The sequence below is a fragment of the Ovis canadensis genome, chromosome 3, assembly GCF_042477335.2.
Source record: "Ovis canadensis isolate MfBH-ARS-UI-01 breed Bighorn chromosome 3, ARS-UI_OviCan_v2, whole genome shotgun sequence".
In the NCBI taxonomy this organism is placed as follows: Eukaryota; Metazoa; Chordata; class Mammalia; order Artiodactyla; family Bovidae; genus Ovis; species Ovis canadensis.
This window is the reverse complement of record NC_091247.1, coordinates 216,135,477-216,157,900: the sequence shown is the minus strand read 5'-3', so window position 1 is coordinate 216,157,900 and position 22,424 is coordinate 216,135,477. Positions and strand designations below refer to the sequence as shown.

Sequence of the window (22,424 nt, the reverse complement as noted above, 5' to 3'; positions counted from 1 at the left end):
AGACAAACCTGCTACACATATTCAGAGGTTTCAGCTCTTTCTTTCAAGATACCTCTGAGGCTCCAGGAGCGAAGCCAGCCCTGCAGTGAGAAGTTCCCCTGCCACACACGAGAAGTCACATCCACCTGGCTGCAAAACCAGCTGGGATTTGAACGCCAGGGTCAGTCCTAACAGAACAATCATTTAATGCAGAGGTCCCCAGCATTCCGGACTTATGCCTGAGGATCTGAGGTGGAGCTGACTTAATAGTAATACTTTGACCACCTGATAGAAAGAGCCGACTTATTGGAAAATACCTTGGTGCTGGGAAAGATTGAAGGCAAAAGGAGAAGAGGGCAGCAGAGGATGAGATGGTTAGAGAGCATCATCAACTCAATGAACATGAACTGAAGCAAACTCCGGGAGATAGTGGAGGACCAGGAAGCCTGCCGTTCTGCAGTCCATGGGGTGGCAAAGAGTCAGATGCGACTTAGCGACTGAGCAACAACAAGGTGCACAAAAAATGTGAAGTGCTTAATCCTGGAGCCATATCCTCGTCTGATCCATGGAAAAATTGTCTTCCATGAAAACTGGTCCCTGGTGCCAAAAAAGGTCAGGGATCACTGAATTAATGGACAGGGGAACCAGTCTCCTGGCCTTGCTGAGTATCCATTTCCCAATCCAAATGGACAGAAAAAAAGTTTTCAGTCTCATTCATGATCCTCTTAGCTCCCGTCACAGCAACTTTTATTTCCCTAACCATGACTCAGACAGAGGAAAAGAAGGAGGCCAGGACTGGCTGGCAAACCTGAGGAAAAGTCACAAGGAATGGGGTCCTTGGGGCCTCTCTGGTGTCTCAGTGGTAAATAATCCACCTGCCAATGCAGGGGACACTGATCCAGGAAGATCCCACATGTCACGGAGCAACTGAGCCCACGAGCTGCAACTGCTGCTGCTGCTGCTAAGTTGCTTCAGTCGTGTCCGACTCTGTGCGACCCCATACACGGCAGCCCACCAGGCTCCCCCGTCCCTGGGATTCTCCAGGCAAGAACAGTGGAGTGGGTTGCCATTTCCTTCTCCAGCGAGCTGCAACTACTGAAGCCCAAACGCTCTAGAGCTCCACAAGAGAAGTCGCAGCAATGAGAAGCCCGCACACCACACCAGAGAGCAGCTCCCGCCCGCTGCAACTAGAGAAAAGCCCGCACAGCAACGGAGACCCAGCACAGACAGATAAATAAATAATTTTGAAAAAAAAAAAAAGAAAAGAAATGGGCTCTTTGCCTTCCAGAGACACTTGTCCATCCTCACTGAGCATCGCTTGACATCAGGTTTGGGAATTATCCACTGAGATGCAGCTCTGCCCTGGAGGTCTGTCCCTGCCTGCCAGGTTCCATCCACTTCCCCGGCTGGGATGTGCACTGCCCTAAGTAAAACAATTCCTGGGGGACAACTTTCTGTTATGGGGTTTTACTGTTAACAATAATATTATATCATTCCAGACAAAGGCACATAGATTTTGGATAGCCTACATGTCGCTTCTCTCTACCTCTGGAGGATAACAGGGGACTGGCTGATTTCTCCCAGGAGTTCTGTGTGTTCCTGGTCTCTGGAATGTTCCTATAAAATACCCTACCTTGACGGGCTGGGGGTCACCACCCATCCAGCAAGAGGTCTCTCAGGTGGGCCATGGGTTGGTGATCACCCTTTAAAGGGGAGGAACATGAGATGAAAAAATAGGAGGGCAGAAAATGGCCAAGACCAGTGAGGTGAGATGTGGGGAGAAAGGCTTCTCTTTGCCTTTAAATCTGATCCGGGACTTTTCAGGAAATTAAACCCCGAGACTATGAGCATCAGATAGAAAACAGATGAGGTTAAAACATCGAAAAACTACAGCAGATTCCCTGGGCAGGCAGAAAGAGGGACATGTGTAAGCAATCACGGCTGTATTTCTGGAAAAGACCTTTTTATGTTTTTAATACTTAACACTTCATAACAGGGACTAATAGGCAGGATAAAAAGAAGGCTGCTCCAAAGCAACTTGGGGGATGAATGGTTTTCCAGACAACAGAGCAGGGGCAGGGAGGGTCTATTCCTCATCATGCCCACCCTCGCCCACCCTCCTCTACTCACCAGAGTCACTTAAGCCTGGGAACCCGGTTGGAGAATGGCATGAGGGGGCAGTCAGATGGACAGCTCTGCTGAACAGGCTGGGGGATGCTTAGAGCATCATCCCTGGAGAAAAGAGTGGTACCCAGACTCCCAGGGTACCAGCACACAGAAGAAACGGGATCTACATGGACAGCTGGGGACAGAGCTGTCCAGGCAGGAGTTGCGCCTGACATAGGAGAGATTCTCCAATGGGACCCTTTTCCCTCCCCTAAATATAACCTTTCATTCCCAGCTGCCTGGAATACACAGTCAGTTTCTCATCTATAATGTGGGGGTCACTGTACCCCACCTATCTACCTAGAGAATAAGAATAATAACTTAAAGATGACCCTCCCCAAACAAGACACAATGGCACGGATACTGCTATATGCTTAGCAGGAACGTGGGATTTGAGGTCACAGGGGTTTTAGCCCCGTCTTGGTTGATTGTGGCAGTGTTATCATGGACAAGGTGTACGATCATCCTGTGCCTCCGTTTCCCCATCTATAAATTAAGGCAGCAATCCCCAACCTTTCTGGCACCAAGGACTTGTCTCATGGAAGACAATTTCTCCATGGACCAGGGTTGGGGGGTGGGGCGGTGGTTTCGGGATGATTCAAGCACGTGACATGCATTGTGCAGTTTATTTCTCTTGGTGGCTCACACAGTAAAGAATCAGCCTCCAATGCAGGAGATGCAGGTTCACTCCCTGGGTTGGGAAGATCCCCTAGAAAAGGGAATGGCTACCCACTCCAGTTATTCTTGCCTGGAGAGTCCCACAGACAGAGGAGCCCGGTGAGCGACAGTCCACAGGGTTGCAAAGGGTCAGAGACGCCTGAGTGACTAACACTTTCACTTTTGTTTCTATTATTATTACATCAGCTCCACCTCGGATCACCAGGAATTAGATCCCAGAGGTTGAAGACTCCCTGAATTAAGGGTTCTGGATGCTCAGTGTTTCTCAGCTAAAGCTCTCTTGTCATCAGGGGTGGGCATGCTGCCTTTGTGTGCCACTGTTAGGGATATTTTAGGATGTGGCATCGCTGGTCCACCGAGCAAGGAATGCCAGCCCCACCCCGATACACAGTCATGTCAGTGACCAAAAATGGCCCCCGAATTTCCAAATGCCTGGGGACAGGGGCTGTGGAAAAACGGCTGATACAGATAAGCAGTAAGTAGAACACCCAGGATGTGTCTACGCAGCCCCACACCCATGTGCGGCCCCCGAGCCCAGAGCCCTGGGCACAGCATCAAGTCGGCTCACCTTTCTGTCATTCATATCATCCCCTGGACTGTCATATTCACCCTGTGGGAGGAGAGAACAGAGACAAGGATCAAAAACAGAGAGACGGTTCCCTTTTAAATTTTCTAACGCCATCCCTTTCTTTCATTCCCATTTAAGAAAGGTCAAGGGCATGACCCAGAAGGAAACATTGGTCCACTTCCAAGGTCACCAGCACCTGCTGTGTGTCCTATGAGCTTACAGGGGGTGGCTCCCCTCACAAGCCTCAGAGCCTCCTGTACCTGCTCACAGCAAACGGCGCAGCAGAGCCCACCCTGGAAACAGACTAGCATGTCCAGGAAACCAGCCTTGCAACCCTTCAATACCCGGCAGAACCTCATCTCACGTATGCCCACAGCAAGGATGTCAGCGAGGAGAAAAGGTTACCTGGGAAATCTCATCAGGCACTCAGGGTACCCGCCCGGGGGTCTCATGTGGTACCACCATGCAGCAGGTGCTAAAGTGACTGACAGGCTGGACAGGGCAGCCAGGGGGCACTGAGTTCAAGGACCAATTAAGGTCCTCATGAGTCATCTTGAACAATATCCCTGTATCTTGTTATGGGACATTCATAACACTGCTTCCAGCCAACGAAAGCCTTAATTAGTTTCTCTATTTTCTTAACCACAAACAGTAGAAGAAATTTGAGAGACCTCCTTCAAAAATGTCCAGATAGAGATGGCGCTACATACACTCGATGGAATATTACTCAGCCTTTAAAACGAATGAAATAATGCCATTTGCAGCAACATGGATGGGCTTAGAGACTGTCATCCTGAGTGAAGCAAGTCAGACAGAGAAGGGAAAATACCATATGGCATCCCTTATATATGGAATCTAAAAAGAAATGCTATGAATGAACTCGCTCACAAAACAGAAAGAGACTCACAGACTTAGAGAATGAACTTATGGTTGCCAGAGGGAGGCGACAGTTAGGCACTTTCGGAAGGTCATGTACACGTTGCTACATTTAAAATGGATAACCAACAAGCACCTACTGTATGGCACATGGAACTCTGCTCTGTTATGTGCCAGCCTGGATGGGAGGGGAGTTTGGCGGAGAATGGGTCCATGTATATGTATGGCTGAGTCCCTTCACTGTTTACATGAAACTCCCACAACATTGGTAATTGGCTATACCCCAATATAAAATGCTTTCAGTATTTAAAAAAAATAAAAATTTAAATTAAAAAAAAAGTCAAGATAGAAAAAAAAGACCTGACACTGATACTTAATACATGTTCCCATAGAAGGATGAGGAGTTTTACGCCTAAATAAAACTATCACAGAAAAAATATTGCATATAAAATATATATATAGTACCATATAACACTATCATATAACTATCACATATAATATTACATACATAATATCACGCATCACTCTCTATCATTTGAGGGCCTAATGGTCCAGGCTGTGTATCATCACAGTCTGGGACCTGCCTCCCCGAATCCACCTTCCCCATCTCTCTTGTAACCAGCTTCTCACACTTTCCCCAAAATCAAGACAGGGAGTGCAGCGGAGGCTTAGACAAAAACATCCAGTTGTTTTGAGACAGTTTGAGACAACTGGCAAATATCAAGCTGGGGATCACTGTCTTTCACACGTGGTCGGGAACCAGCCAAGGCGGTTCAATGCCACGGTTCCCTCCTGCCTGCATATTCATTGCTGAGTTGCCATCAGGGCTCCACCTTTTGAGTGGTGGAGGTGGTACTCACATCATGCAATGGGTAGGCAGCCTCATAGATATTGTTTGCTATCAGAGAGTTAATACCTGCAGAAGAAGAAAGATGAAAATGGTCACTGTAGGGCAGGACTTCTCACCTTGACCTTGGTCTTCTGATAAATATGAATGCCCCCAACCCCACCTCTCAGTTGAGAACCGGCCCCGGCTTCCAGATTCTCCCAGGCAAGAAGTTTCTTCCACACTTTACTTCTTAGTATTAGAACAATTTTTTCATTTCCCAAATGCAAGGTTATGATTAAATATCAGGCATTGTGCTGTGATTCAGTCCCTAAGTTGTGTCCAACTCTTTGTGACCCCATGGACTGCAGCACACCAAGCTTCCCTGTCCTTCACTATCTCCCAGAGCTTGCTCAAGTTCATGTCCATTACATCCAACCATCTCATCCTGTCTCCCCTTTCTCCTTTTGCCTTCAATCTTTCCCAGCATCAGGGTCTTTTCCAATGAGTCAGCTCTTTCCATCAGGTGGCCAAAGTATCGGAGCTTTGGCATCAGTCCTTCCAATGAATATTCAGGGTTGACTTCCTTTAGGATTGACTCTTTGATCTCCCTGCAGCGCAAGGGACTCTCAAGAGTCTTATCAAGTAGGCTCTCTCAAATGTCATGTCCATCCTGTCCTCACACACTCGGATCCCTGCAGCCCCCAAACCACCTCCACCACCTCCTCCTTCTCCTGCTCGGCAGCCACAGCAGCACAGAAGAATATCTGTGTTCAGGGTCGGCATAGGAATGACCATGTGGATGGATCACGGTCATTATAACCAACAAAAGTATGCATCAGTGCGTCCCACCACGTTTTGCCTGAACCCATTTCTGGCTCCCTCACTGTTCCTTCACAGGACAGCACCGATTACTGCCTGTGACTGACCTGTCTGTACCATTAGATCTCACAGTGTGATCTAAGGAATCCCATCTGTCCCATTACCCTTTCAGGGGGGATCCATAAGGTGAGAACTATTATTTTTAAATATTTATTTATTTGGCTGAGCTGAGCCTCAGTCGCTGCACACAGACTCTCTTGTTGAGGCACAAGAGCTCAGTAGTTGCTGTGGCATGCAAGCTTAGGAGCCCCTCAGCACATGGGATCTTAGTTCCCTGATCCGGGATTGGACAGAAGTCCCCTGCATTGTAAGGCAGAGTCTTAACCACTGGACCACCAGGGAAGTCCCATGACTTCCATGAATGATTTTCATAATAGCACTAAGATGTTATTTGCTTTTCCACTCCTAGTCTCTGAAGAGTCTACAGCGGAGTTTTATGATCTGTGACGACGTCAACCCTGACTGCTCACAGAACGGGGCTTGTGTATCCTTAAGTTTTAAACTCTTCTTGGTTTTAGCTTCTAATACAATAGATACTGATCAATACAACCCACTTAGATGAAAATGCTCTGGGTGCTCTCGATAATCTTTTAAAGTGCAAAGTGAAGTTGCTCAGTCGTGTCCGAATCTTTGCAACCCCATGGACTGTAACCCACCAGGATCCTCTGTCCATGGGATTTTCCAGGCAAGAATATTGGAGTGGGTTGCCATTTCCTTCTCCAGGGGACCTTCCCAACCCAGGGATTGAACCCGGATCTCCTGCATTGCAGACAGATGCTTTACCGTCTGAGACACCAGGGAAGACTTTTCTAGTGCAAAGAGGGCCACAAAGCTGGGAAACCACATAACAGGGGATCTATTTCTTTAAAATCCTGACTGTATTCTACAGCACTGGGCGTACAGCAGACCCTACTAAACAGCTGTTACTGAAGGAGTGCTCCCATCTCTATAACTCCAAGATGCTCTTCTACCATCCCCCCTCCTTCATTCATGCTGTGATTCAGAGACTATAAAGAGCCTATAAGCTCTGTGACTCGGGACAGGCTGCCCCGGGTCGCTGGCTCACAGATGGGAGGGATTATATCTCGACAGCTCAAGGACTCTGCCATGTGGGATGTACATTTGGTGTGGGGTAGTGGGGTGGGGAGGAGCTCGGGGGGAGGCTCTCTGGTACATGCTGGTTTCCCTGGTCTCAAACACACTTTCTGCTCTGAACCACTCTTTCCAGAGAGGCTGTAAACAGCAGAGTGATGAGGGGGAAATCAGTTCTGGAGGGAACTATGTATGATGTCCAAATGCAAAGTCATCTGCATTTGCACCACTCTGGAGAGAGGACAAGGTTGGGTGGCGAAGTTCCACAACAGAGACTCATTAAAATTCATGGTTTTCCACCTCCTGTGCCCACTCAGAGCCCCACCACATGCTCGGAGCCTCAGAGGCTCTCAAACAATCTTCCTCCCTCCACCAGCCTCCTCTTCCTCCAACCATGCCACTCAGATTCCAGAGTCTAGCCAAGGCCCACATAGGAGCAGAGGCTGCAGGGGTGCCCGGCAGAAGTGGCCACTCTTTCAGTGCATTGAGAGCTGAGATCTCAGTGCTGAAGCATCACCCAAGGACCAGTCCTTTCCTGATTTTACATTTCCTCCTTGGCATACACAGAAAACATCAGAAATACCAGCGGGGGGTGGTGGGCCGCTGGAGGGTCGGTAAAGAGATTGTCGGCGGGGGAGGGGTGTCCAGGGTCTGAATGAGCTACAGATCTGTCTTCCTCTGGAGACTACAATTTCCCCCGGAGCATCATTAATCAGTTCAAGAGCCGTAACCACAGGCATAGGAAGCCACCCTACAGTCATCAAGGGGAGGGCTCCCAAGTCGGGAGGGGGCAGGGGGTGGTTCAAAGCGACAGAGGAGCTGTCAGCATGGATAGAGGCTGAAGTATCACAGGCCTGCAGGGCTCCAGCCAGACTGCAAACCGACTCACTGGCCACTCAATCCTTGCAGTCACGCCCACACTTTGGTTGCCATGGCAGCAGCATATACCCTGCAGACAATACCAGAAGAGCATGGAAGCTTTCAGCAGGTGTGGAACTCTCCTGCTAATTCAAGGCTGTGCTCAGCGCAATAGCCAGGGTCTGAGAGCACTGGGCTGAAGACCTGAATTCTTGGGTCCTGTGGCCCAAGCCTCGGAAAAGACCTCGAATCGTCAGAGGTCTAAAACTACGCACCCTGCCTCCTGAGGGAAGTAAAGCTCCTTGGCACTGAGTGCCAGGTTCACTTGTAGAACGCTGTTCACTGCTTCTTTGTTTGTTGTTTAGTCGCTAAGCCATGTCCAACTCTTTGCAACCCCGTGGACTGTAGCCTGCCAGGTTCCTCTGTCCCTGGGATTGCCCAGGGAAGATACTGGAGTGGGTTGTCATTCTCCTTCTTTGGTAGCCCCTAAAAGTCTGCAAGGTACCTGAGGCCAGGGAGCATGCCCCTCTCACTGGAGTCTCCTGCAGCTCCCACCTCACTCTGAGGAACACAGAAGGGGTCACGGTTGTTACCCGGTAAAGGAAGCAGTCCTGTGATGGGAGTGATCTCAGGATCTTTTCTCATTTATCACAGGCGTCCACCTTCCCACTACTCCACCGTTCTTTAGCAACCTGTCCCAGGCGGCTCCAAGGTAAAGAATCTGCCTGCCAAGCAGGAGACTTAGATACCATCCCTGGGTCAGGAAGATCCCCAGAAGAATGAAATGGCAACCCACTCCAGTATTCTTACCTGGAGAATCCCATAGACAGAGGAGATTGGCGGGCTGCAGTCCATGGGGTCACAAAGAGTTGGACACAACTAAGCAACTAAATAGCAGCAGCAGCAGCAGCTAATGAAGGAATCTTACACGCTGGTTAACTAGTCTGCTTCCTAAGAGAGGAAACGCAGACCAAGTATTTTTTGCCTTGGAGCCAAGACGATTCAGGTCATCAAACCAGAGCTCCACAACGCTGTAACAGACGATGTCTCTGCCTCGCTGCTGTGGGTCTCCCCTTTCTCAGGTGATAACATATGGGTCCTCCCATCAGTGGCTGCTGGGCGGAGGGAGGGGATGGCACACGAAAGGAGGAGGAGTGGGGAGGGGAAGAGGCATGCTGAAAAGTAACCACGTATCCACAGTTGCACCCAAAAATGAGCACCACTTTGGCCTCTCAACCACAGACTTCAGACACCAAAAATCTACTCCCAAACAAGCATGGAAATCAGTTTGAAAGAAGAAAATAATCAAACGTTTTCTTTAAAAAAAAAAGAGAGAGAGAGAGAGTCTCTGCTTTGAAAATTGAAATTCTGAATTTTTCCCTTTCTTTTCAGATAATTGGTTCCATCATACACCACCAATCTGGCCAGAAACAGCAAAGCTTTCTTCTTCAGGATAGTATCCAAAGGCCTTCCTCCCTGCTCAAGACCCAGGGGGAGAGAGACCTCCTTTTCTGCCCTCTTACTCCTAGAAGTGGGGGGGGCCCAGGCAGAAAGATGGATGTTTTCCGTTCCCTCTCTCCCCAAAGAGAAGTGGTACCTCAGCTCACACAAAGCATGGCTCACCAAGGACCTCTTTACTGATCCCCAAAGTCCCTTCAAGTCACCAGCCTCTTCACACCTGTTGCTTAGAACCATACTCCCCCGGGAAAAGGCTCATGTTTTCTCTCTGCCCAGGACTGGCCCTGGCTCTGCTGACCCAGCCAAGCCCAGCAACACCACCTCTCTGCATACACAGGGGCAGGGTCAAGGACCAGAGTAGGGTGGACTCAGACCCTGGGGCTGATACCCAAAAACTCCCTCATAATATAGAACCTGAGCTCTCTCATTTAGCTTCCAAGACATCTCTGGTTTCTTGGGCAGGAAGCACAGTCTATGGTCTGCCTCCCAAAGTGAGAATCTCATGAAATCTACCAGTGCCACCGGGTGACAGGGTATCCTCTGTCCCCCAGCCCTGTCCTCTCCAGGCCAAGCATCGAGGCAGGTACTCAGAGGGACGGCGCTTAATTCCTGAAAACTCATTTGGTTTTGATTCCTTGCCCCCCAGAACCAGGCCTGTTCCCCTGGCGTTCCGCTTTCATCCCTGTACTCTAGCCGGACATAAATCTAAACCAGAGCCCCCCAGACGGTGCATTTAACAGAGACTATATTTACCCATCACCAAATTGTCTTGACATGTGCTTAATTACTTAAATGCCTTTAATCCCAAGCCTTTTCTTCTAACAAAATATAAACCATCTCAGCTGGATGAATGATAAACCAGATGTTTACAGCACACAACACAGCCTGGCTTCAGTCAAAATAATTGAGACATCGTCTCCCGAGCAGGGAGGGGAGACGCCCAAAGCATACATTTGTTTAAATGCTCTGACACCAATATGTCCATGAATACATAGCTCCATCAAGCTGCTATTTTCTGTCTGTGAAAAGGCAACAGTTTCCATGAAGGAACAGAAAAGGTGTTGGTCAAGGAGATGTGGTCTTCTTTCCACGGTAATGAGCACTTGAAAGGCATTCCAGGATGGGGTGAACTTGCACGGCCTTGACCCTGACGGCGGATCTTATGTTATGTGGATTAGGTGGCACCGTGTCAGGCTGAGCTAAGTTTGTGATAGCTCAGAGCCAACAACAACAACATCACAGTCAGCCACCATCCTGAGGACCCCAGACTCACAAGCACACCCAGGCTCTGGATGTGGTGGGTGCATCAGCCCCCATCCCTCACTTCCCAAGTGACAAAGACACAAAGAGTGAGTTTTCTTGGGGAGGTTACAGGAGCTGCTGTTCAGTCGCAAAGTCATATCTGAGTCTTCGTGATCCCCTGGACTGAAGCACAGCAGGCAAAGTGTTAGACCATCACCAAATGCCCATCCCTTTTTCAAGGTCAGCTCCCCTCTCTTCTGCTAATTTTTACCCTCTGCCCCTCCTTTCACTGAATAAAAAAAGAAAAACAAAGAAGAGAGAAAATCCAAGAGATGGTACTGCTGGCCAGGACCCTGAAAGGGACTGAATACTGAATGCCCATATAGCGAATGTGAGAAAAAAATCACAAGAAAGGTTAAGCTATTCACAGAGAAGACGGCTTCATTTGAAGCTAGGGTCTTCATTCACAGAAGCTAGAGTCAGATCCCCAGAAGGCGAGCACGTGGGCCACTCTCCCCACTCCTGGACACAGGCAGGGTAGGAAGCCTGTGGTAGCTCATGGTACACTCGTCCTGTCTACCTGTAGAGTCCCTAAGAGGCACCTGGGGAGCAGGTTAAAAACACAGTTTGTGCACCTGGAGGAAAGTCGGTCTCTCTCCGGACCTGACTGGCTCCCACAGAAAGAAGACCATGTTGCTGCTTCCGATCAAAACCTAGGGAATATCAGTGCTTGAAAGAAACTTCAACAACATGGAGGGGTCCTTCCTTGGGTTCAAAGGGGGAGAAACAGGCAAAGTGAGGAAACATGACTTGACCACATGTTGTTGGTCCCATAGCTGGAACTGGTGCTTCCCCAGCCTCTCCCGCCTCTGTCTCCTTTAGAAAGGTACCCTCTCCCCTTCTCCACTGGTTTCTCCTGGGTCCGGCAGGTCAGAAGGAGGTAGGAGCCTCCTCTCCATACAGTCACCTGCTCCCGTCCTTAGCCCAGTTCTGTCCGTCTCATCACCAGGAACCCCTCTCCTGTCTCATGGATGCAGAGATGGTAACAGCTCCCCTTTGCTGATTCTAGGTCACACACTGCCCTGGCATCCCCAACCCCCTACCTGCACCTCTGTAAATGGTCTCTCTGATGATACTCTTGTCTTGAACGATGCTCATTTGAGTGAGTCCTCTGTTCCTGGTGGGACCCTAACCTGATTCTCTGCAGTGGCTGGCTCCTTTTATGCCTTCTGTATCACTTGCTTTCCCTGCAGGCATCTCTCTTGTCAGACAGTCACATGGCTTATTCACTCCTCTCAAATGTAAGATCCGCAGGGGCAGGGATCTATCTCTGACCTATGCCCTACTCTAGTCCCCAGGTCTCAAACATGAATGACACACAGCGTATGAATAAATATTTGCTGAATGAATGGACATCCCAGTGGGAAAACCCGAGCTTCCACTTTCACTGGAAAATCTTACCCAATAACTGCATCCATTTATTAACTAACTAATTACAAGATAAGTGAAGAAAAGCCAAGAGACTTGGGGTTCAACTGGGCTCCAGATCTCTCACTTTGGACTGGATGTTCATCTCTCTGTTGTGAAAGTAGTTAATATCCATTGAACCTATTCTGCATGGGAGTTCAAAGGATCAAGTGAGATAAAGAGTGTGAAAGTGCTTTGCAAAGCATACAAGGACACACGTGGGAGGAATCCTTACCTTGGTTATAGGGAGAAACCTATAGGTCTCTCTTACGTGCAGAGACCTCTTATCTTGTTATCTCAGCTCTCACAACAGAGAACCCAGGAGAAAACATTATCTAGTCTCTCATGCAGCCCATCCCTCAAGGTCCTGCCCTTAATCACAGCAGAATCTTCCAGACCCTCCTTCAATGCCTTTTCCCTCTCTCTCTATCGCCAGTCCTAATGAGCTGGTTTTTCTGTATCCCAAATAGCAAGGCAAACTTTGAAAAAGCAGAACTCAAGGAGGGAAGTTACCTGAGTCCAGAATTCAAAAAAAATCAGACAGTGGGCAAAACAACTCCAATAACACTTTTATAATCCTCCAAGAAACATGAATAAATTTATGTTCTCAAGGACTATCCTGAATGGTACATATATTTACATATGCCTTTATGAAGACTCTGTGTTTGTATCATCTGTATTAGGAAGCAGGGAATTATATGAGAGACTTTAGAACAATTTCTATATAAAAAGATGTTGCTGAGGACCTTAAGTGCTACCTCACCAAATGTATTCCCTCTCACTTAGGTTCAAGGTCAAATTTGCAACCCAACTGCAGAAACTAGAGGGCCGTATGGTTTGAATATGTGTATTCTATTTTTTCCTCCTAGTTTCAACATTCTATTTTAATTTGTGCTTTTCCTGGTTCTTATTTTTTAATTTATTATTTATATTATGCTGTTTTATTGTTTTTCTTGTAAGCTATCTCTGAAATTTTGTGGAACAAGACAGGAATATAAATAAATCAATACATACACCCTGCATATAGTATAATGCTCTGCAAAAGTAGCCATTCAGAAAAACATACTTTCTTCAAAGAAGATGACAATACCAGATGAATGGAAGTATGTCTGAATTATTATTATCTTTAGTCTTATTTTTCCATCTTCTATGAATAATTCTGATCTTTATCATCTTTTCCATCTCCTAATCGCTACTGTAATTGAGGACCGTGGCGAAGGGAATAAAGCTTTGTAAACTGGTCACAAAGGTAATGGTAAATGCCACATAAAGGGTAAATCTGAGGCTGAAAGATCAATGAAAATACCTTGGAAAACAATTCCACGCATGATCCCATTCTTCCTTTTTCTTTTACTTTTACGAGGCAAACCTCCTCTGGAGGAAATCTAAGCCAGTTCTAGCCCATTTGCGTTTCTCTATAAAACCAGAGAGAAGGGCAATAAAATCAAAATTGACCCATGGCTCAAAGGTCCACATTATCCTGAGGACTCACAATGTTATCACATTCCTCTTTCTTTCTGAACTTCTAAGTAAGACGGTAAGCCAGCCAAAAAGCTGAAAGGGTGCTGGATTTCCCCAGGCAGAAGTCAAAGAACCCGAGAATTGGCCTTCAGCGTCCTCCTCTGCTGAGAAACACAGTTCAGTCACACGTCCCTTGTTAGGAGCTAATAAATCATCAGCGACTCCTGTGGGAGCAGCAGCGCGTGAAGACTCAGCCCGACTCCACACCTAGCTCTCTGCATCCGGACTGCAGCGGAGACAGGGCCAGGGTGAGGGAACCCAAGTTCTCGGCCCAGTTCTGACCGTGTCTCAGTGTGTGACCTTGAACGAGCCCTCCATCCTGTGCCTTTGGTAACTAGAGATAATTCCTGACCCACCAGCTTTCCCAGGCACCCATGAAACTAACACTGGACCACATTTTGGGGCCATGCCCCGCAGCATGCGGGATCTTAGTTCCCCAACCAGGGACTGAGCCCGCACTCCCTGCATTGAAAACTCAGAGTCTTAACCTCTGGACTACCAGGGAAGTCCTAACACTAGATAAATTATGATGATACTTAGCTGCATCCATGGGAGTTGGCTGCTCTGAATCTGTGTTCCTTTCGCCCTCTCTGTACAGTTCTAATATCATACCTACCCGATCATCTTATAATTATCTGTTTACATGTTTGTCCACACGGCTAAACCGAGAGCCCCGTGAGGACAGAAATTAGGTCAAATTCATCTTGCCATCTCTCAGTTTCTAAAACATTATTGGACACTGAGCAAGCACTTAATAAATGGTTTCTAAATGTCAAAAAAGAAAGAAATTGTTGAAAACTACTCAACAACAAAATCCTTAAGATGTCTGACTTTGTGGCATCACACACACACACACACACCCAGATTCTCAAAGATGGGAAATAAAAACTTGCTGTCGTAAAGCAGACGGTCTCTAATGACCTTTCAACAGTCTAGAGGCTGCCCACAAAATAAACTTCAGTTTTTAAGGACTTTCCAGGTTACAAAACAAACAGTTTTCTATCCAGTCTTTACAAAAACTTTGCAAGACAGATCATTCTCACCCCGATTTACCTAAAAGGGAAAACTGAGTTGGAGAGAATTGAAGTCATTTGTCCACAAACACCCATCCTTGGGAACTCACCAGTTAACTGCTGTGAAACCAGCCGGCTGGGCACGTTTAATTAGTTCAATAAAGTAAGTCAACTGAGTGGAACACCCAGGGCAGCCAGCCAGGTGCACTGGGGGATAAAAGACGACCCAGACACATCTCAAGGACTGTCTTGGGAGTCTAAGCCACAGAACATAGTCATCAAGAAAGACACGAAACTTGATGGGAGTTCCAAGGAAAGAGCATACAAGATGAACCAGGGCACAGAGATGTTCGGTCTGGAGGGTGGGCCCAGGTGAGACGTAGGGTAGGACATTCCAGCAAAGGGAACAGCGAAAGTAAAACCGGAGGGTAGTCATGTTAACAGGCAGAGAAGCGGGAGAGACAGAGAGGGCAAAAGAGGAAAGAGATGGAAATGGACATAGCGAGACACTGATTTCAAGGTTCCGGGAACATCTCAGCGGAGGTATCTAGCCAGTCGCCACAAACATGGGTGTGGAATGGGAGAGAGGAGAAATAGGAATTCAAGGCTGTAATTATTCTGTTCAGAGTAAGAATGAGGAGGCCAAGGAATGTGGAGAAGACAACCCTGAAAATGGGGGAGGAGGGAGAGGAAGCAGAGTGTGGTCCAGGAGGAAGAAACAGAAAGACAGATATTAGTGGATCAGTGGCCCCTCCCTGGATCTCAGCTGCCAGAAGATGGAGGTTCAATGCACAGGTCTTCATTCAGTAAATGTAGGAAGATGAAGGAGGAGGAAAAGGCCATGAAATGCGGGCAGTGAAAAATCACTTGTGACACCCAAAGAAGCAGTTTTGGTCCAGCCAAGGAGGATGTAAGGCAAGTTAATACAAGTGAAGAGTGAACTGGATTAGAAATGATGGCAAATTCCAGGACTTTGACAGTGAAAGTGAAAGTCACTCAGTCGTGTCTGACTCTTTGTGACCCCATGAACTATACAGTCCATGGAATTCTCCAGGCCAGGATACTGGAGTGGGTAGTCTTTCCCTTCTCCAGCGGATGAAGATTCCCACATTGCAAGCGGATTCTTTACCATCTGAGCCACAAGGGAAGCTCAAGAATACTGGAGTGGGTAGCCTATCCCTTATCCAGGGGATCTTCCCAACCCAGGAATTGAACCGGGGTCTCCTGCATTGCAGGTGGATTCTTTACCAACTGAGCTAAGTGATGGCAAATTCCAGGACTTTGACAGAGGCCACAAGAAAACACAAGACACATCTTCCGATCTCTTGCTGCCTCTGGTGGTCCTCAGTTATTGTCGTTGTTCACTTGCTAAATCATGCTAAGTCACAAAGTCTCTGCAACACCATGGACAGCAATATGCCAGGCTTCCCCGTCTTCCACTGTCTCCTGGAGTTTGCTCAAACTCATGCCATCCAACCATCTCATCCTCTGTTGTCCCGTTCCCCTCCTGCCCTCAGTCTTTCTCAGCATCAGGGTCTTTTTCAGTGAGTTGGCTCTTTGCATCAGGTGGCCAAAGTGTTGGAGCTTCAGCATCAGTCCTTTCAGTGAATATTCAAGGTTGATTTCCTTTAGGATTGACTGGTTTGATCTGGCTGCCTACTTTATTATTCCCTAGACTTTTCTCTAAATGACTCTTTCAACTCAAAGCTGCCTCAAAAGTGAAAGGTCGACCACCTCAGAGTGACAAGTGTTCTGAGGGATGAGTAATAGCAGCCCCTTTGGAAAGAGCCTCCCACCTGCAGGGGGCCCTTATGGACAAGACACCTGAGCATGGATGTAAATTCATGGTGTCACCCCACCATCACCTGTGTCCCTTCCATCACCCACCCGTGTCCCAACCGCCTATCTGGTACCCAAATGCTGGGGGTCCTGTTTCAAACACAAACACGCCCAGATTCAAAAATCAAACCACAAGGCAAACAGGTTCAGTCAGACATGGTGACAAGGATGCTGAACTCAGAAGAGGCATTTTCAGACTGATCCGCCCTCCCTGGTGGTTAGTTTCTTTAAACATCAAGGCAGAGTCTTAGACTAAAAGGCCACTGAGATGTCTTTCTTCTCAAAAATGAATAAAAACCAGCCATGATTTGGGCAGTTATTAAAACATTTTGGAGATAGTGAAAAGAAAGCAGCTGAACTTGGGATCAAGTGGAAGGTGTCCGCGCAGGTTCAGGGAAAGGAGAGGAAGGACAGAGACCCGGGGTGAAGGCTGGGGGGCAGCCCCAGCCCCACGAGAAATGGGACCCCCTCTACACCTGGGGACAGGTGGGGCACCCCCTCCATCGTCTGTTGAAAGAATGCCCTGGCCCCCCATCAGCACGGCCCGCAGTGGGAGGGTCCTTACCCATCGTGTTGTTGGCTCGAGAGCAGGTTGTGCGCTTCAGGATCTCATGCACCTGAAACAGACAAGAGTGAGGCTATGAGCACCTGAGCCACGTGCTGCAGCCCTGGCCTGGTGTGTGTGTGTGGAGGGCTGGGGGTGGTACCCAGGCAGGTGTCAGCTCACAGACTCCCGGTCAAGCCCATTCAACAGACCATCTAACCTCCTCACATACACACCACAGCTTGCCCCTCTCCCCCCCAAAATGAAGGAAAGGTTGTATGTTGACTGAAGTTACAGGAGGGAAGGGGACCCCAGACCCACACCCCTCTGCGAGACTAGAGAGGACACTTGAGGGGTGGGGAGAGGCAAGGAGGAGGGGTGTCCTCCCCACCAGCCCCAACAGCAAGCTCCGGGCGGGTCCTGAGGGCCCGTGGTCCCCTCTGTAACGGAGCTGTCTCTCGGAGATGTTTGGGGGAACCATGAAAGTGCTTTGGGAATTGGAAAAAGGACCCCCTATGTCTTGGTCACTGGGCGTATTACTTCTCTGCTTTTTGCCTGAGCATCTTACCTCCCTAGGCAGAGTAGGTCTCCCAGGTCCTCAAGACTCCACGTCTCAGAGAGCACCTTGGGCACATAGCAGATGGCTGCCCAAGGACCACTGCTCATTAACAGATCAACAGTCCCTGAGTGGGGAGCTTGCATGGACCCTGTCGCTCACTGTGAGGGCAGAGTGCTGAGAGCATCCGAGCCAAGGAAGCCCAGGGGGGCAGCATAAACTTGCTGGCCAATCAGTGCCCTCCAGCAGGTCCCAAGCCTGTGCCCAGCTCTAAGGAGATGCCAGGGACAAAACTCTGTGCTGGGACATGTGACTGGCCTGCCCAGATGGCCACGGGGAAGAGGGCATGAGGAGACGGGACTAAGGAGATGCGGGCAAGGTCCTCAGACCAAAGTCCGGGTCAGAGCAGACCCCAAGACAAACCTCAAGCCTCTTTCTCCCTCTGTCACAGAGTAGGGTAGACTGGGGAATGAGCAGAAGGGGAAGGAAGACGCCTCCAGGACAAGAAAAGATGTGTTACTCCATCACCATTCACACTCCCACATTCCAGCCACAGACCAGAAGGAGTGGAAAATAAATGACTTCCAGCAAAATGGGGCCCAAGAATGTTTAATTCACTTATAACACGGTGCCGTATTCAACAGCAATAATAATTAGGAACAGCAGTTATATGGCAGTCCATTATTTTACAAGCACTTTGCAATTATCGGGTAATTTCCACGATTCCCTATAACTTCCCCCCCAAGACGTGGGACCTGAGCCGTAGTGAGAGTTAAACTGCTTGTAACAGCATCAATCAGGACAATGGGAGGTTCATGCTTTTTTCCACAGGCAGATAAAGGAAATCATATGCCCGTTTTAAATCTTCTAGAACACTAGGGAACTGGAGTGTTTTCCTGCCCATTCTGCAGGCAGAGTCAAGGCTATGTTTTCAGCATGACTTAGAAACGTTCTGCAGCTTCCTGCAATCCTCGGTCCTTTCTCACCCTGCTCATCACCCTGCTGACATGGAAGCCCCTCTAAGTTGTTGCTGTCGTTCAGCCCCTAAGTTGGGTCCGACTCCCTGTGACTACAGTACGCCAGGCTCCCCTGTCCTTCACTATCTCCCTGAGTTTGCTCAAATTCATGTCCATTGAATTGGTGATAATATCTAACCATCTCATCCTCTGCCACCCTCTTCTCCTCTTGCCCTCAATCTTTCCCAGCCTCGGGGTCTTTTCCAGTGAGCCAGCTCTCTGCATCAGGTGATTAGTACTGGAGCTTCAGCTTCAGCATCGGTCCTTCCAGTGGATATTCAGGGTTGGTTTTCTTTAGGATTGACTGGTTTGATCTCCTTGCTGTCCAAGGGACTCTCAAGAGTCTTCTCTAGCACCACAATTAGAAAGTATATCAATTCTTTGGCGCTCAGCCTTCTTTATGGTCCAACTCCCACATCCGTACATGACTACTGGAAAAACCATAGCTTTGACTAGATGGACCTTTGTTGGCAAAATGATGCTTTGTAATACGCTATCTAGGTCTGTTATAGCTTTTCTTCCAAGGAGCAAAAGTCTTAATTTTGTGGCTGCAGTCACTGTCTGCAGTGATTTTGGAACAGAAGAAATTAAAATCTGTCACTGTTTCCAATTTTTCCTTATCTATGCCTTGAAGTGATAGGACCAGATGCCATGATCTTCATTTTTTTAATGTTGAGTTTTAAGCCAGATTTTTCACTCTCTTCTTTCGCCTTCATCAAGAGACTCTTTAGTTCCTCTTTACTTTCTGCCATTACAGTGGTATCACCTGCATATGTGAGGCTGCTGATATTTCTCCTGGCAATCTTGATTCCAGCTTGTGATTCAATCAGCATAGCATTATTTTGCATGATGTACTTTGCACATAAGTTAAATAAGCAGGGTGACAATTTATAGCCTCGATATACTCCTTTCCCAGTTTTGAACCAGTCAGTTGTTCGATGCAAGGCTCGCCCTTATTCCTCCTCCTTATTTGAAACCTAAGTCCTTCCCAAGGGAAATACAATGCTGTGTTTCCACTGTGACCAGCATTCCTGGGGCCCATCTTTCTCTCTCCTCTTCTCTCCGTAGGCTGGATGCTCTCCAGGTGGGCAGAGGACAAAGATATAGTGAACAGCTACAGACTGTGGCCGCAGAGTCCAGGCCCTAGGCAGATTTTCATTAGAATCAACCATCCTGCAAAATCCAGAACCCTGACTTTGAAAGGGAAAAAGGCAGTAGGCGAGCACTGGGAAATGCAGGGCATGCATGTATCCCACCTGCTCTCTAGACCCTGTGCAAACCCCCCAGCAATTACCACGGCAGCCAGCCTCACTGCCCACAACACAGCTCACCAGTTAGCCCCCATGATCACCCACGCTATACTTATTTACGGTTTGGATTTATTATATTTCAATGGATAGACTAGAAAATTTCAGGAAAGCATCATTCTGCATACATAGAGGAAATCAATTAACTTCTGCTGTTTACTAACATTTCCTGGGGTTTTTTGTTCATTTGTTGGTTGGTTGGTTGGTGGTAGTTGTTGCTGTGCAGTCTTGCCTGTCCTGTAGCTTCTGAGATACAATACATTTTCAAATATGTATTTCAAATATTTAAATAGTTTAATAAAGCAACAAAAAAGACAGTAGAAGAACAGCTATCATCATGAATGTTGGCTTCTATTGAACAGGCTGGTAATTGTGTCCTTGGACAAACAGGCCAACTCTAACATTCTCTGACACATCAAATGCCCAGGACCCTTTGAGGATGAAAGAAAGAGTCACAGAGGCTCAGCAGTGAGCACTTCTTTGGACACCAACTATATGCCTGAATTTTTTTTAATTCATTACATCGTAGAGCCTCAGTCTCCTCAACTGTCAAGCAAGGGAGTCACCTGACTAGCCGGAAGTCCCTCCACCCCTGGTCCCAAGCTCTGATAGTCCTTGCTTTTATGATTCCAAGCAGGGCCCAGGTGGCACAACCATAAAGAGGAGATATCCTTCACAACCTGAGACTATTTCACCACTGAGATTGGGAAGCTCCTGAATTCTCCTCCCCATTGCTAGGCAACTCCAAGCAAAGGATGATGGGAGGCAGCAGGGATGGAGAGAGAGATGCCCTGTCAAAGGGGACTCAGGCTTCCCCACCCCCTCCCAAGCCCAGCAGAACTGGTTAAGCACCTGGTTAGCTGGTTTACTTACAATGCGACTACGGGTGGCATTATCAAAGAAGGTGTCCTTGTCCCGGATGTCATACCTGTAGACACCAAGAAAGCCTGTCAATGCATTCCATTATCCTGGGACTTCCTGTCACCCCGGGCCCAGGGCAAGCCTCTAGAAAACAACATAGCTAGATGAGTAAGACACACACACACACTCACACACACTCACACACACTCATACACACACTTTACACTCTTTCCGACCCAGTAATTCTGAAAACTTGTCATAGAAATGTCTCATTAGGAAAACAAACTCAACAGAAGGAGAGAAGTTCCCTACATTAAAACATTCCTTTCAAAGTTACTTTTAACAAAGATTATGGGGGGAATATGCAATTTCAAAACCTAAAGGATAGATTATCATGCAGCTGTTTGAAAATCATAATTATGAAAACTTTAGAAATACTGTAGAAATGTTTAGACTATGATACAAAAATATTACACGATGATAAGTTTTAAAAAGAAAAGTAAGTAAAAAGGGTTCCCGTGTATGGACAAAAATTTTTTAAAAAACCAGCAAATAAGAGTACAGTTTCTAATAAAAAAAAAAAAAAAAAAAAAAGAGTACAGTTTCTGGATGTTGGGGTTATAACTGTTTTTCAAATTTTCATTTAATATTGTCCCTGTTGTCACAAAAATCATGATACCAAACTCCTAATTATGCAAAACCTGTGTCTATTCTAAACTTCAAATGTTGACCTTGCACTCAAAAAAAACCCAAAAGCCCACCCCTGTGACTGTGCTTAGGGCATTGTGCTGGAGGGAGCACAGATGCCTGAGGCATGCCCCAACCCCAGGAGCCGAGGCACTGCGGTCTGCTTCCATCACTAATGCAGAGTAGAATGTGAGCACTTGTAGACCATTGCTATGAAAACTCAAGAGATGGACAGCATGTTTTCACTGGGTATTAAGAACTGGTCTTGAAGGAACCCAGAAGCTGAGTGATGGAGACGTGTGGGAGGCGGCACGTCAGATGCCCAGGCAGATGTGGACGAAGGGCCCAGGGAAGGGAGCAAGAACAGCCGGCTGGGAAGTCAACATGCCAGTCCCAGTTTAGCCATTTAAGGCAGCATGACCTTGGACGCACCCGGAACCTTGGCTTCCTCTCTATTATAGAAGGACGGTTATATCTGGATGGCTGCTTCACAGCCCGACCCCCCAGCCCCCACTACTCACAGGTACATTTTCTCCCTGGAGAACGGGTACGAGAGGTTCTTCATCCTGCTGTTACTGTGCTCGGGCACTCGAGGCTTCAGGGGCGCACTCAGCTTGTGCAGAATCTTGTTGAACGTCTTTGCGATGCTGCCTTGTGACTTGATCTCATACATCTGCAAAGGCAAAGCTACCAGTGAGAGGAGGAGAAGGCCACATCCGACACTCAGAGGAGCAGGACTCACAGCCAGGGCTGCACGGGGCTCAGATCCCCCATAAGGGACACTCGGGGGAAAGGACGAGCCAGGGAAGCAGGCAGAGGGGCCTGCCCTTCCTCCACTGCTCTCACACAGGGGCGAATACTCTCCACTATTTGCATGGAAGGAGGTGACCTTTGCAGGAGAGGAGGAGCGCAGTGAGGGGTCCAAACTTCCTATCCGGCTTCGTTACATCGTCACAGGAGGCCTACTGTGTGATGTCATCGTGTGTAT

At 47.9% G+C, this 22,424-nt stretch overlaps 1 protein-coding gene across 1 annotated transcript in view; it reads right to left on the bottom strand.

The window, feature by feature from the left end:
* The window catches only part of ANO2 (anoctamin 2), a 357,135-nt gene that overhangs the window by 240,483 nt on the left and 94,228 nt on the right, over positions 1-22,424 (bottom strand). Inside the window, exons 5-9 of the mRNA XM_069582006.1 lie at positions 21,958-22,109; positions 20,762-20,816; positions 17,031-17,082; positions 5,128-5,183; positions 3,392-3,433 (exon numbers count right to left, since the gene is read on the bottom strand). Coding sequence (XP_069438107.1) covers positions 3,392-3,433; positions 5,128-5,183; positions 17,031-17,082; positions 20,762-20,816; positions 21,958-22,109 — 357 coding nt within the window. The remainder of the gene's footprint in view (positions 1-3,391; positions 3,434-5,127; positions 5,184-17,030; positions 17,083-20,761; positions 20,817-21,957; positions 22,110-22,424) is intronic.